The following is a 15882-nucleotide window of genomic DNA, read 5'->3' on the forward strand; positions in this document are numbered from 1 at the left end:
CATGCACATTCTGAGCAAATCACAATTAATAAAAATAAATGTTACCATCATTTGCAATTGCAAGTGGTCCTTCAAAACCAAGTAGCTAGTGTACCTCAGTGACTGCTTGATATATCAGGTGCAAATCGAGGAATTATCTTGATTACATTCATATCCTAACATCCGGTTAATTTGCTGTGTATTGTAAGCTTCGAATTCTGGACAACATTTAGAATATAATCTTTACACTGTAGATCCACAACCTGTTTAATTTTAAAGCAGGTAACCTTGAACAGTCTGTACCTACTGTGCCTCTAAATTTGTGCAATTCTGCCAAACGTAACAGTGCATAACATAATTATCTTGCTCTTAAATGACTGTGCTTTTAGTATCAAGGGAGTTTTTTTTTGGATTATTTAAATGTTAGATTTCATTCCAATTCCAATTTAATATGGGCATTTTTTAGATCAGGAACTACCAAACAACACTGGCCCCTTGCTCAACATCACTGCTTTTTCCTCTTTGCATCTCCTGTCAAGGGGAATTCTAATTTTGCTCCATTTCCTGAAGTGTAAATACTGATAAGGGAACAAACGAGCCTCTAGGACAGTGAGGTGGTGGGGTCAATTTTTCAGAGAGTCTATAGAAACTTAAAACACAAAAGAAGACCATTGAGCCTGTTGTGCCTCTGTCAGCTCCTGAAAGAGTTATTACCCTGTTCTCTGCAGTAACTCTACAAATTATTTTTCCCAAGTATGCATTTAATGATCTTAAAAATTATTGAACCTTATAGCATTTCAGACAGAGCATTCCAAATTACCATAACTCACTGCATAATTTTGTATTTGGGCCAAGATCTCAACTAGTGGTAATACTGGACAAGTCCGATCCAGAGTGAAACCTGTTTTAATAGATTGTAGGTTTTATTTTTGCAGTTTGGTTACGGTGATGGTTAGTTGCTGAATATATTCACACAGGTTCCGAATGTTCTTTAATAAAAGGGAACATAATTTTTAAGCATTTTTTTTAATACACTCTGACAGTTTAGCAAAATCTTCTCCTTTATAGGTACTAAGTCCCATTGAAGTTTCACTCCTAACTTGACTCATTAATTTCTTTCTTTCTTCTGTTACCAGCTCTGATGGCCTGAAAACTTATTTTTAGTTCTGACATTTAGGAAACTTTTACAAGTGCTAAACCTAGAGACTTTACAAACTAATAAACCAACCACCTGATACGTAAATTGTTTTTCTGAACTGAAATCTGATTCTTCTCAAACTACTGGTGACCCCTCACCAATTTATGATACACTGAACAACAAAACTCAGCATTGTAGACACATTAATTAATTCCAAAGATATCTTACTAGGCATTTCATTTAAGTCACATGCTTTCTTGGAAATAGTATACTCAGTTCACTATTTGGAATGACTTTCTGATGTTTGTTAAAAAGGCCTTCACAATTCAAAGTACAAATCTGTTTTACTTCAATGTTAAGCTCTACATTCCCACTAATAAATGTGTTATGAACTTTTATAACACCTTCCTCTTCATAGTTCTCTGGCTGTTGCTAAAATCTTTAAACCTTGGGGTGTTTTACTTTGGAATATTGCAGAGGAAAAATGATTGGTTTAGTTTTAGAGAAAGTGAAGAATTACTGACTTGCATTAATTGTTTGAGGATAGGAAGAGTTGAGCATATGCCTATGAAATCTTTAAACACGAAAATGGGTTATTTAAAAAAATCATATTTTACTTTACGGGACCAGTGCTTTCTGGAATGGAGTGCTGAAGTATGCTAAAGAGAATGGAATCACTGAAATTCCTTTAAGACAACCTGTTGTGATGTTCAGAAATACTTCCAGTTGCTGCTTAACTGCTAGAACTTGCTTGGTCACCAAGAATCGGAGAGAAATATTCCAAGATTTTTCCTGTATTGGCCAATAGATTTTAAAAAAAAAACAGAATACTCAGCAGATTAGGTAGTCTTTGTGGTGAAAACCAAATATGATCTTCCATCGAAATTGGAAAGTTTTCAAAATAAACAGCTTTTAGTCAGAGATCTTGGACTACAATGTAAAATGTAACCCTGCCCATAACAGATTTTACCCTTCCAAACATAACTCTCCTCCTCTACTCCCAGTGCCTGACCATCAACTATAACACAAGTCAGGAGTGTGATAGAACCCTCCCCATTTGCCATAATAAGTGTAGCTTCTCTGATTCTCAGGAAGCTTAACACTATTGAAGACAAGGCAATCTACTTGATTGGCACATCATCTACTACTTTTAACATTCACCGTCTTCATCATTAATGCACAGTGACAACTATGTGTACCATTTATACAATGCACTGCAGTAACTCAGAAATGCTCCTCCACCGGTGTCTTCTGAACTTGTTACATCTACACTTAGAAGGATAAGAGGAGCAGATGTATGGCAACATCATTACCTGCAAATTCCCCTCTAATTGATATACCGTCCTTAATTGGAAGTGGATTCCTGTTTCTGCAGTGTCACTGGGCCAAATTCTGTCCTTAGCAAAATAAAATTAAAGAACTGTAAATGCTGGGAATATGCGTCAGAAATAACTTTTTTTCCTCTGCAGATGCTACCAGACCTTCTGAGTTTCCTCAATGCTTTCTGTTTTTGTTTGCCTTCCTAACAGTGCTGTGGGTGTCCCTAAACTGCAAGGACTGCAACAGTTTCAGAAGCAGCTCACCACCATTTTCTCTAGAGCAATCGGAAATTGACAGTAAATGATGCTTCAGCCAGTGACACTGATCCCTTAAACAAATTAACCAATACGCTGTCTCAACAGGAATCCTGATTTGCTCATATCAGTCTAACTGTTAAATGCATGGTTTTTTGAGGACCACATCAAGTATACAAAAAAACCCTGGCAATGAAGTTCTGTTTACAGAGAGGATGAAAATGGTGTACATGGAAGAATCAGAAGACCAGAATCTAGAATTCTGGGCAAGGAGAGGAAGAATGAGAAAGGAAGGATGGCAAATCATGAAATAAATGAGCATACTTGTGTAGACCTGATTCAGAATGAAATGTAGAAGAGGGTAATCACATTCAGTGGAACATCGGTAAAATATGAATTGGGCTGGGTCAGAAAGTGCAAATCTACTTTCAAACATATTGAAGACTATTGAGTAATTATGATTTTATGATCCTACTCAAGTGCTGGAAAGAAGCTTCTTTCACGCTCCTTTGGCATATGGAGCATAACTCTGGTGCTTAGTATAAAATAGCATTTAGAAGCACTGGAAAAGGTGATTGATCAGTTCTGGTAAACTGCAAGTTTGTATCTATTGGGGAAATCATGTTTGACAGGTTTATTGGAGTTCTGAGGAAATGGATAAAGGAACCTAGTTGGAGTCCTTAACATAGATTTTCAGAATACGTTTGGTGAGAAGCAAGATCAGAGATTATTTGGAAAATTTAAAAGTCATGGTGTAGGGAGTGCCATATTGACATGGATAGAACTCTAGATAACTAACAGAAAATGAAGTAGAAAACAGTGACATTCTCTGATTGGTAAGATGCTTGCTTGAAGCTCAAATTAGAATTTATATAAATGACTTAGATGATTGCTGACTTTTTAAATGATGTAGCTAGGTGGTAATTTGAGTTGTGAAAGAGATATAGGAGGCCTTAGTGGGATATAGGCAGGTGAAGTATCTGGACAATGAACTGACCAACAGTATAGAGTCCTCGAGATGTACAGCATGGAAACAGACCCTTCGGTCAAATTCATCCATGCCAACCAGAGATCCCAACCTAATCTAGTCCCATTTGCTAGCACTTGACCCATACCCCTCTAAATTCTTCCTATTCAGATATCTATCCAGATGCCTTTTTAATGTTGCAATTGTACCATCCTCCTCCACTTTCTTTGGCAGCTCATTCCATACACGCACCACCCTCTGCATGAAAACGTTGTCCCTTAGGCCCCTTTTAAATTTTTGCCCCCTCACCCTAAACCTATGCCGTCTAGTTTTGGACTCTTCAACCCCAGGGAAAAGACTTTGTCGATTTAACCTATTCATGCCCCATATGATTTTATAAACCTCTAAGGTCATCCCTCAGCCTCCGAAGCTCCAGGGAAAACAGCTCTCGCCTATTCAGCCTCACCCTTATAGCTCAAATCCTCCCACCTTGGCAATGTCCTTGTAAATCTTTTCTGAACCCTTTCAAGTTTCACAACATCCTTCCGATAGGATGGAGACCAGAATTGCACGCACTATTCCAAAAGTGGCCTAACTAATGTCTTGTACAGGGTAAAAACAATGACTGCAGATGCTGGAAACCAGATTCTGGATTAGTGGTGCTGGAAGACCTCCATCCGCCATGACCAGGCCTCCAAGCCCTCCGTTTTTTTCCTCTCCCGACGTCCCCAACAGTACCCTTCCACCGACACACTTATTCGTTTGGCTGAACTGGTCCTCACCCTTAACAATTTCTCCTTCGAATCCTCCCACTTCCTCCAGACCAAAGGGGTAGCCATGGGCACACGTATGGGCCCCAGCTATGCCTGTCTCTTTGTTGGCTACGTAGAACAGTCCATCTTCCGTAATTACACCAGTACCACTCCCCACCTCTTCCTCCGCTACATTGATGACTGCTGCATTACCACCTCGTGTTCTCGTGAGGAGGTTGAGCAATTCATCAACTTCACCAACACATTCCACCCTGACCTTAAATTTACCTGGACCATCTCCGACACCTGGGAAATATATCCCTGGTGGTGGGGTCTGTTTGGAGGCGGAGAGGGGTGGGGAGGGAAATATATCCCTGGTGGTGGTGTCTGTTTGGAGGTGGCGGAAATGTCGGCAGATGATTTGCGAAGGTTGGTAGGGTGGAAGGTGGGCACCAGGGGCGTTCTGTCCTTGTTGCGGTTGTAGGGGTTGGGTCTGAGGGCGGAGGTGCGGGATGTGGATGAGATGCGTTGGAGGGCATCTTTAACCATGTGGGAAGGGAAATTGTGGTCTCTAAAGAAGGAGGCCATCTGGTGTGTTCTGTGGTGGAATTGGTCCTCCTGGGAGCAGATACGGTGGCAGCAGAGGAATTGGGAATATGGGATAGCATTTTTGCAGGAGGTAGGTTGGGAAGAGGTGTAATCCAGGTAGCTGTGGGAGTCGGTGGGTTTTTAAAAAAACATCAGTATCAAGTTGGTCGTCATTAATGGAGATGGAGAGGTCCAGGAAGGGGAGGGAGGTGTCAGAGATGGTCCAGGTAAATTTAAGGTCAGGGTGGAATGTGTTGGTGAAGTTGATGAATTGCTCAACCTCCTTGCGAGAGCATGAGGTGGCACCAATGCAGTCAACAATGTAGCGGAGGAAGAGGTGGGGAGTGGTGCCAGTGTAATTACGGAAGACTGACTGTTCTATGTAGCCAACAAAGAGACAGGCATAGCTGGGGCCCATACGGATGACTGCATTGGCGCCACCTCGTGCTCTCGCAAGGAGACTGGACGCCTCCTAGCAGAGCGCTTTAGGGAACATCTCCGGGACACCTGCACCAATCAACCACACCGCCCTGTGGCCCAACATTTCAACTCTCCCTCCCACTCTGCCGGGGACATGGAGGTCCTGGGCCTCTTTCACCGCCGCTCCCTCGCCAGACGCCTGGAGGAAGAACGCCTCATCTTCCGCCTCGGAACACTTCAACTCCAGGGCATCAATGTTGACTTCACCAGTTTCCTCATTTTCCCTTCCCCCACCTCACCCTAGTTCCAAACTTCCAGCTCAGCACTGTCCCCATGACTTGTCCGGACTTGTCCTACCTGCCTATCTTCCACCTATCCACTCCACCCTCCTCACTGACCTATCACCTTCTTCCCCTCCCCCACTCACCCTATTGTACTCTATGCTACTTTCTCCCCACCCGCACCCTCCTCTAGCTTATCTCTCCATGCTTCAGGCTCACTGCCTTTATTCCTGATGAAGGGCTTTTGCCCGAAACGTCGATTTTACTGCTCCTTGGATGCTGCATGAACTGCTCTGCTCTTCCAGCACCACTGATCCAGAATAATGTCTTGTACAGCTGCAACTTTCAAGGAACAATGAACCTGCACTCCAAGGTGTCTTTGTTCAGCAGCACTTCCTAGGACCTTACCATTAAGTATATAAGTGCTGCTCTGACTTACTTTTCCAAAATGCAGCACCTCGCATTTATCTATTTGTGGGACAATGTAAAGTTGTCAATTTTGACAAGAAGAGTGTTATCCAAATGATGAAATTTTGCAAAGTTTAGAGATGGATCTGGATGTCTGCATTCATGAATCTGAAAAGGTTACTATTCAGTTGAGGAAATAATTGGGGAAACTAGTAGAATGTTTATTGATTATTGAGATGGAAATTGAATAAATTGAGACAAGTTATAGAGAATGTTGGTGAGACCACATCTGGTGCATTGTGTGCAGTATTGGTTTCCTTATTTAAAGAAGGATATGGATGCATTGGAAGCATTTCAAACAAGGTTTACTGTACCTGGAATGAATTTACTTTCTTTATGAAAAAAGTTTGAACAAGCAGCTTGGCTGTTATCCACCAGAATTTAGAAGTCAAATATTAAAACATGTGTGGTTCTGTCAGGTTTTGATATTTTGGATGTGGAAAAAGATGTTTCCACTGGATAATCTGGAAACTAGGGGTCACCCATGCAAGATACAGAGGAGAAGAAATGTCTTAAGAGTATCGTAAGCCTTTAGAACTCTACGTTCACCATCTTTGGAGGAAGAGAATCACTGAATAGTTTTAAAGGAGGTATAGGTAGATTCTTAATGAGCAAGGTGGTTAAATGCTTTTGGGAGGAGATGGGAAAGTGAACTAATTGGATCAGCCATGATCTTATTAACCGGTTGAAAAGGCTCAAGAATCCAAGTAGACTACTCTTTCCAGTTTCTATTTCATACAGACTTGCGTAGGAAAGATTGAACAGGCTGGATTTATTTTCTTGTATAAAGAGAAGGCTGATGGTGACCTAACTGAGTCTTCAACGTTAGGAAGGAGTTTGATGGTACGGGTCAGATTGTTTTTCCTTGTGGAGAACAGCAAAGAAATCCATTGGTGAATTCCAAAAAGAAATCTTTATGCAAACAATGAGATTATGGACGGAACTTGCTAACATAGGGAGTGATTGAATAGTATAATTGTATTTAAGAGGAAGTTGAATTTATACCTGCAGGAGAAATGAATAGAAGAAAATTGCAAGGGTCCAATGGAAGATTGTGAGGTGGTTTGAGTGGACCATAAATGGTAATAGGGTGTGATAGGTCTGAATGGCTTATTTCTATCTAATAGGCCCAAACAAGGATTGTTACCAATGAATCAAGTCTTGGAGAGCTACAATAATTTGGTCAACTCCCCATTTTATGATTGTGTAAATTGAAACATATTTGGTTGTTACATGGTTAATGAAGGATGTGGAGGGGTAGATCTGTTTTCTCTTGAAGGTTTTATAATGCATATGGCAGTGAATTTGCACTTGATACAATTGCCTTGCCTGTCCTACAACATCTGGATAGCTAGGCATCATGACAAAGTGCAAATGACCTTTCATATATTACAATTCTTTTTTAACTGAACTGAGTAGTTTTCCTTGGCTTAACAGATCAAGCTTCTGATGCTCTGCAGTACTAGTTTAATTCATGCAGTATGTTACTGCTCACCGATTAGAGCAACACTGACTGCGTTATGGAATGGTGGTGGTGGTTTATGGCTTTCTATTATGATGTACTGTCTTTATAACGAACATGGAAAACCACCATTGACATTTTTTTTCCAACTCCAGTCTGAACTTTGAGGTTGGCATTCCTTTATAAATGAGTCAGGATTGTTCTATACTGAGTTTACTGAAGTATGTACCCATTGAAAGTGGTGATTTTACTGTGAAAGATTTTAAACTTATTTGTGAAGGTCTTGTTTATCCTAATTTCTAACTCTATTGAAGATTTGAGGTAACATAACTGTTTGGCTAATCCTGCCTTGGACTGAATCCACTTAATTTTCCATTTAGTTTATTTCATACCAAGTATCCTCTAATGCTTTTCTACTATCAGATGTTTTTTTTTACCAAGAGGGAGAATTCTGAAAGCCAGGCCACTTTTGAGACCTGTTCAGGTATTCCCCTGTTGAGAAACAGGAAATATTTCCTATTCTGGAGTTGAGTCCCTAATTGACCAAGAATATTATCTGCCATTTGCCTTGCCTTTGTTGAATTGTTTAATTGGAATGTGCTTAGAAGTCAAAATCACTGAACTTAGAAAATCTGCAAAGTGCATTTATAGACCAATTTATTATAAATGTGCTTATGCAAATCCTTTAATGTTTGAGCTAAAACTTACTCATTTTCCTTTTAGAAAACTGAAATCATACTAAATAATGCCATTAATGGAGGATTTGTAATTGGTGCACGCATGGCATTCATAGAAATTGTGTTGGGATAACTTGCAGATATTTGAGGTTTCTGTTGACAACCATTATTTCTGCATTATTCCAGCTTCTTCGCCATAATTTTATGTTCATTTTTCTCTCCTTTCTGGATTCGCTGACTTCTAATCCAATCTGTGGTCACGGCTGCAGTTTCAAGCTTTGGATGGTAGCAGCCAGCTCCTTGATCACAGACTGCTGCTATTACCACTCCAGGAACACTAAAAAACAATTTCAAGCTCTGTTGCCTTTCCCACAGACGAGAGGAAATTCGCAAGTTAGCTATTGTGGCTGACAGAGAGGGTCACTTCAGATGGGTGGTGATTAGCTCTGTGCAAGAAATCGTGCACAATGTATTTTTGTGCAGGATTTTTCTACCAGCTCTGTTGAAACATGGTCTTCAGTTTAGAAATAAAATTAAGTTGGAATGTTGCAAGGACGAATAAAATGATTTATTTTGATGGGATTGTCTTCTGTATATTTTGTCATAAGATGTACATATTTTGGAAAATTGTCTCATTGTTATGAAAGAAAAATTTTTTTAGGGGACAGTACTTGAAGGAGCTAAAGTCTAGTTTGTGTACACAGTCTGGCCAGCACTACATTTATTTATTGATTGATTATATTAAGAGTATGGTAGTCAGTTTGATGGATAATAGTTGAATTACAGATCAGCCATTAACTGAATGGTGGAACAGGCTAAAGGGATTGAATGGCTTCTCTTATTCCAAGGTGTAGAAGCTATGGTCATCTGATGTGCTTGTACCATAACCACCAGATCTCTTCCATTTCAGCAGGACGCTGCAGAATCTTTTTTTATTGTTGGTAAATCATAAAATGTTAGTGTTGGATTTCCCATTTTTGGACTCTAACTGAAGCAGTGTGATGGAGTTCAGCTTATAAAAGTTGAAATGACTATGCTTCACACTTCAGACTCTTAATAGTTCAGTTGTTTTTGGGCATCTGTTTTTGGAACTCCTGAGACCATATTCTAAACAGTGTAATGGCTGCTCAATATTAATTAAGTTACAGATTTCCTTATTCAGCAAGCTACAGTCTGTAATACTTGTAGACTCTAACAAGGTTTTAAGCTCTGAAAATAGTCAGTTCATAAGATGTGCTAAATAAACAGTGTTTTTCCTGGTTTTGATTTCACTCTTGTTTTCCAGGCTCCTAACTGGACCACTACAGACTCTGGTTTTTACTGACAAGAACTACAGAAATGCGAGCAGATTGAAGTTTCCATCAGTGCTGAGTCGTTTGACATTCATCTTTAACAATAAAATTTTTTAAGTGCAAGACATTATTGTCATGTTTTGAAGTCCATATAAGTGGGAAAAAAATAAAATGTTAACTTTTAAACATTTCATTCTTTTGATTTTTATTTTAGGATTATTTGTAGTTCTGTCAATCCCTTTATCACTCAATAAAACTTGTTCCTGTTGAGTGTTAGGACGACAAGAGAAATCAGTCTATTTATATTAAGTTATACTCTGCAGTGAGCTGATTGCAAATGATGTATTGTGCCATCGAGAGTTGGTAAAATGTTTGAAAGTATGTAAAAACCGTAATGTGGACAACACTTAAAAGATAGCGTTAGGCAAGTTTCCTGATGAAGGGCTTTTGCCCAAATTGTCTATTTTCCTGCTCCGTGGATGCTACCTGACCTGCTGTGCTTTTCCAGCACCACTCGAACCATGATCTGTGTCATTCAGGTGATTTCAACTGCTTGATTTCAGTGAGTAATGTGTACACAACAGCTACTACTTGTCATTTAAGGCACAGTTATCTCCTTTAACAGTCAGATATTCACATCATTACCCTACCAGTCTGCTATTAGACTGGGAATGTACCTGTGTTATTAGTTTGAACAGACTCCTAGCACCAGCCTACCATCTGAAATATAATTATCCCTCTCAGTTTTCTTTATTTTAGTATGGCTTATTTGGTAACACACTTGCCTGAGAATCTGAAGGTAATGAGCCGAAGTCTCACACCAGAAACTTGGGTTCAACGTTCTGCTTGACACTCGGTATAGTAATGAAGAAATGGAGCACTGTTTTGTCTGAGATGTTAAATCAAAGCCATCTGCCCTTTAAGGTGGATGTACAAGATGCTACAGCATTGCTTCAAAGAATAGGCAGATTTCCCCCTGTTCTGACCAATATTTATTAATCAATCAAAAGCATTAGAAAAAATAATTGCTCTTTTAGGATATTACCATTTTCAAATAAACTGTGATTCCCATAATATAACAATGACTGAACATCAAAAATATAAAATTGGCGGAAATGTGTTTTATTACCATGAAATGCTAACAGAATGCAATTTCACACTTTTTAAATTTTTTTCAGCTATAAGCTGTGATTACTGAGGAACTCTTAACCTGAGAAAAAATTGATGAGATGATTAATCAGTTTACTAAATTCAACTTTAATTAATGCTCTTCCACTCTTACTCAGTGATGTTTTATTTCATTAAATATTCCAAAATCAACCTGTAGAGCAGAAATGACAGGAGTGCCAAGAAATCGTCTCACCATTTTGCTCAGTATCAGTATCAAAATGTCCATTTTGTCTGTGTCATCTCTTTAGGACTAACTGGATAACACTTCCTATGTACCTGTTTCTTCGCTAAGGCCCTGCAATTTTGTTCTTTTTAAGTATTTATCAAATTCCTTTTACAAAAGTTACTTTTGAATCTGCTCCTTCTGCCCTTTCAGTCAATGCTGTCTAAATTACGAGAACTTGTTATGTAAAGAAAGCTGTTCTTCTCTCCTCTGGCACATTTACCATTTATTTTAAATTTATCCCTGTCTGGTTACTAACCCACGGGAAACATTTCTCTGTCTTCTCTGTCAAAATGTTAAAATTGGAATACCTCTATTAAATCTCACCTTAACTTCTCTGCTCCAAGGAGAGAAGTCCCAGACTCTGTATTTCCTTCACTTTTGTAAATTAGTGGCTGATTATATCCAAATGTTTCAAAGAACTCATTAAATCCAACCACATGGAGCAAGAAAACTAAATATTGTAAATTCTGGAAATCTGGAGTAGAAACAGATGGTGGAAAATGTCAGCATCTTCAGAGAGAGGAGGGGAAGGTGATCAACCTTTCCTCTGGACTGGTTTAAGATGAGCAGCTGATATGGAGAAACAAAATTGGATGTGCTGCAGAGTTTAGATGAAGGCTGTTGATGCATTATTGACCCTTTTAAGTGCCAGTTAGATTATTCTGTCCAATTATGCTTTCCTCGCTTTAGGAGGGATGTTGAGGCCTTTGAGAGTGTTCAGAGGAGATTTGCCATAATTGTTCCAAAGATGAGGGCTTTATGTTACATGGTGAAGTTGGGATCCTTTTCCTTAGAACAGAAAAGGTTAATTGGAGATATAATAGAGGCATTCAAAAATTAAGCAAGGCTTTCAATAAAGAATGAAAAGGAGAAACTGTTTCTGGTGGCAGGAGAGTTTCCAACCAAAGGATTATAGGCTTAAAATGGTTGGAAAAGACAATTAGAGTTAAGTTTTTTTTCAATGCAGCAAGTTATGATTTGGATGCACTGAAAAGATTACCAGTGTTCTAGGATTGAGCTGGAGTCTCTGGGAATGGAGAAACATGCTGCCAATTAACCCAGAGACAAGTCACAAAAATATTATGATAAACACATTTACCTGTTAATAATTAAAGTACTGGAGAAGGTTAGTCAGCATGCAGGCTCCTTTACTGATGAATAGTGATCATCCAGTGGATAATGAGTCTTTTCATTTTTGGAATGGCCATAAGGAGGGGATGTCAGGCAAATGAAGGCAGGAGAGAATGGAGACAAGTGATTGATGAAATCTCCTGAAAAGTTCAACCGAGTTGGCAATCCAAAATGCACTTCATGAAAGTTAGTGGAAACTGGTTCAATGGTAATTTTCAAAACAATGTTTGAAAAGGAAACAATTTATAGGGCTATGGAAATCGGGCAGAGGGAGTTGAATTAAATGAGTAGTAGCTAAGAACTGTGGATGCTGCAGATATGAAACAACCAAATTGCTGGAGAAACTCAACAGGTCTGGCAGCAACCCTGGGAAGAACGAGTTAATGTCTCGAGTTGACTTTTTATCAAAATTGATAACTGCTGGGAAAAAGTGGTTTTTAGGCCGAAAATGAGGTTGGGAGGGAGGAGGATGGATGCTGAGCGAATAGATGGAGACGAAGCCCAAAGAGAGGGATATGTGAAAGAGGTAGGCAAACCAGGCGATTACTGGGAGTGTAGCAGGCCAGAAGAGAAGCTGAATAAGTGTGAATGAGAGCAGGAGAGAATGGGTAGGCTGTGTTGAAAGCAATGTGATAAGTCTGAGAGTACGTGAGAATGGGTTGGCTGTTCTAAAACTTTTTTAAACCAACTTTTTGGTTTTAAACTCCAAAAATATCGAAGGATGGAATCAGTCTCTAAACTTATTGAAGTTTGCGCTCTAGAGATTACAGGGTCCCCAAGCGGAACATAAGATGCTGTTCTTCAAGCTTTGCACAAAGGCATGCTGGAACACTGCAGCAGACCTGTGACAGAAGTGGTGTGTTGAAGTGGTAGGTAACTGAAAGCTCAGGTTCATTCACACAGGCAACATTCTGCACAGCAGTCACCCAGTTTGTGTTTTGTTTCCCCAGTGTAGAGGAGACTACACTGAGCAGGTAGATTGCTGCTTCACCTGGGAGCTACGTCTGGGGCCTTGGATGGTGAGGTAAACAGGCAGGCATTACACCTTCTGTCATTGCATGAGAAAGTGTCTTGGGGCTGTGAGAAGGTGTTGGGAGTGAAGGAGGAGTAGGTTAGGATGTCCTGGAAGGAACATTCCCTGTGGAATACTGACAAAGGAGGGAAGGGGAACATGTGTTTGGTCCTGGCATCCCATTAGAGGTGACGGAAATGGCAACTTATAATCCTTTCAGTGTGAAGGTCGGTGGGGTGTTAATTTAGGACAAGGGTAAACCTGTCGCTGTTGAAGGAGGGATGGGAAGAGGTAAGGGCAGAATTTGGCAATGGGTCGAACTCAGCCAAGGGGCCTATCACCACGGTAACAAGGAATCCTTGGTTGCAGTAAAAATGGAAATTTCTTGGGGGTCCCCCAGCGGGGAAGGTTCTGTCATCAGTACAGCTACGACTCAAGATTGAGAAACTGGGAGAATGGGATGGTGTCCGAATGACTCCTAGGAGAAAAAGTGAGGACTGCAGATGCTGGAGACATGCTTTTCTAGCACCATACTCTCAACTCCGGTCCTAATGACTCCTGGGAGCTTCGGATTTCGGTCACAGGCCTCCAGTCTGAAAAACAACCCTCCACCACCACCCTCTGTCTTCTACCTTTGTGCCAGTTCTGTATCCAAATGGCTAGTTCCTGTATTTCATGAGTCCAGGCCTTACTTACCAGTCTGCTGTGGGGAAACTTGTCGTTCGGCTTACGGAGGTCCTTATAGATCACATCTACCATTCTGCTCTCAATTCGCCCCAAAAATGTTGGGGTTGTTCAGAAATGAATTTCATGCTGTGATCTGAATGTTAAGATAAAAGAAGAACAGGCTTTCATGATCTTCAGTTTGTTCATGATTTTTCTCCTTTTATTGAGATTGCTTCTTTCACTGACGTATAAGAATGAAACTATACCTTGAATGCCTTTGTAGCATACCATAGGAACTCAACACAGTGTTTTCCTTCCAGTATGGTGGCAGCCCTAAAACATTGTTCAAATCACACTGAGTGGAATCTTAGTGAATGCGTATAGAACACAACCTTGTCATTTGCAAGCTTTACACATTAGAAGAGAACAGTTTGGTTGTGTGTTGACTGGACTGTTCTAATACTGTCAGCATTTTCTATCCATACATTGAAAAGGGAAGGGGTAGAATTAAAGGTAACACAAGTAGTTATAAGGACAAAAGGGTAACTAGGGAGAGAATAGGGCTCCTCAAAGATCAGCAAGGTGATCTTTATGTGGAGCCGCAGGAGATGGGGAAGATACTAAACGAGTATTTTTCATCAATACTTAACAGTGGACAAGGACATGGAAGATATAGAATGTGGGGAAATAGATGGTGACATCTCAAAAAATGTACATATTACAGAGGAGAAAGTGCTGGATGTTTTGAAACACACAAAAGTGGATAAATCCCCAGGACCTGATCAGGTGTACCCTAGAATTCTGTGGGAAGCTAGAGAAGTGATTACTGGGCCTCTTGCTGAGATATTTGTATCATCAATAGTCACTGGTGAGGTGCCGGAAGACTGGAGGTTGGCTAACGTGCCACTGTTTAAGAAGGGTGGTAAGGACAAGCTAGGGAACTATAGACCAGTGAACCTGATGTTGGTGGTGGGCAGGTTGTTGGCGATAATCCTGAGGGACAGAATGTACATGTATTTGGAAAGGCAAGGACTGATTAGGGATAATCAATATGGCTTTGTGCGTGGGAAATCATGTCTCACAAATTTGATTGAGTTTTTTGAAGTAGTAACAAAGAGGATTGATGAGGGCAGAGCGGTAGATGTGATCCATATGGACTTCAGTAAGGCATTTGACAAGGTTCCCCACAGGAGACTGGTTAGCAAGGTTCGATCTTATGGAATACAGGGAGAACTAGCCATTTGGATACAGAACTGGTTCAAAGGTAGAAGACAGAGGGTGGTGGTGGAGGTTTTTCAGAGTGGAGACCTGTGACTAGTGGAGTGCCATAAGGATCAGTGCTGGGTCCACTACTTTTTGTCATTTATATAAATGATGTGAGCATAACAGGTATAGTTAGTACGTTTGCTGTTGACACCAAAATTGGAGGTGTAGTGGACAACAAAGAAGGTTACCTCAGATTACAACGGGATCTTGATCAGATGGGCCAATGGGCTGAGAAGTGGCAGATGGATTTAATTTGGATAAATGTGAGGTGCTGCATTTTTGGGGAAGCAAATCTTAGCAGGATGTATACACATAATGGTAAAATCCTAGGAAGTGTTGCTGAACAAAAAGACCTTGGAGTGCAGGTTCATAGCTCCTTGAAAGTGGAGTTGCATGTGGATAGGATAGTGAAGAAGGTGTTTGGTATGCTTTATTGGTCAGAATATTGAGTACAGGAGTTGGGAGGTCATGTTGCGGCTGTATCGGACATTGGTTAGGCCACTGTTGGTATATTGTGTGCAATTCCGGTCTCTTTCCTTTTGGAAAGATGTTGTAAAACTTGAATAGGGTCAGAAAAGATTTGCAAGGATGTTTCCAAGGTTGAAGGATTTGAGCTACAGGGCAAGGGCTGTTTTCCGTGGAGAGTTGGAGGCTGAGGGGTGACCTTATAGAGGTTTACAAAATCATGAGGGGCATGGATAGGATAAGTAGACAAAGTATTTTCACCGGGGTGGGAGAGTCCAGAACTAGAGGGCATAGGTTTAGGATGAGAGGGGAAAGATATAAAAGAGACCTAAGGGGCAACTTTTTCAC

The 15882-nt window shown here is 40.3% G+C and overlaps 1 protein-coding gene across 2 annotated transcripts in view; it reads left to right on the forward strand.

The window, feature by feature from the left end:
* The window catches only part of LOC122549252 (eukaryotic translation initiation factor 3 subunit E), a 157490-nt gene extending 147704 nt beyond the window's left edge, over positions 1-9786 (forward strand). For both annotated transcript variants that reach the window (XM_043688743.1, XM_043688744.1), the window contains one exon: positions 9592-9786. In XM_043688743.1, coding sequence (XP_043544678.1) covers positions 9592-9630 — 39 coding nt within the window. In that variant the 3' untranslated portion in view covers positions 9631-9786. The remainder of the gene's footprint in view (positions 1-9591) is intronic.
* The last annotated feature ends 6096 nt before the right edge of the window (positions 9787-15882 follow it).

The sequence above is a fragment of the Chiloscyllium plagiosum genome, chromosome 4, assembly GCF_004010195.1.
Source record: "Chiloscyllium plagiosum isolate BGI_BamShark_2017 chromosome 4, ASM401019v2, whole genome shotgun sequence".
Lineage (NCBI taxonomy): Eukaryota > Metazoa > Chordata > Chondrichthyes > Orectolobiformes > Hemiscylliidae > Chiloscyllium > Chiloscyllium plagiosum.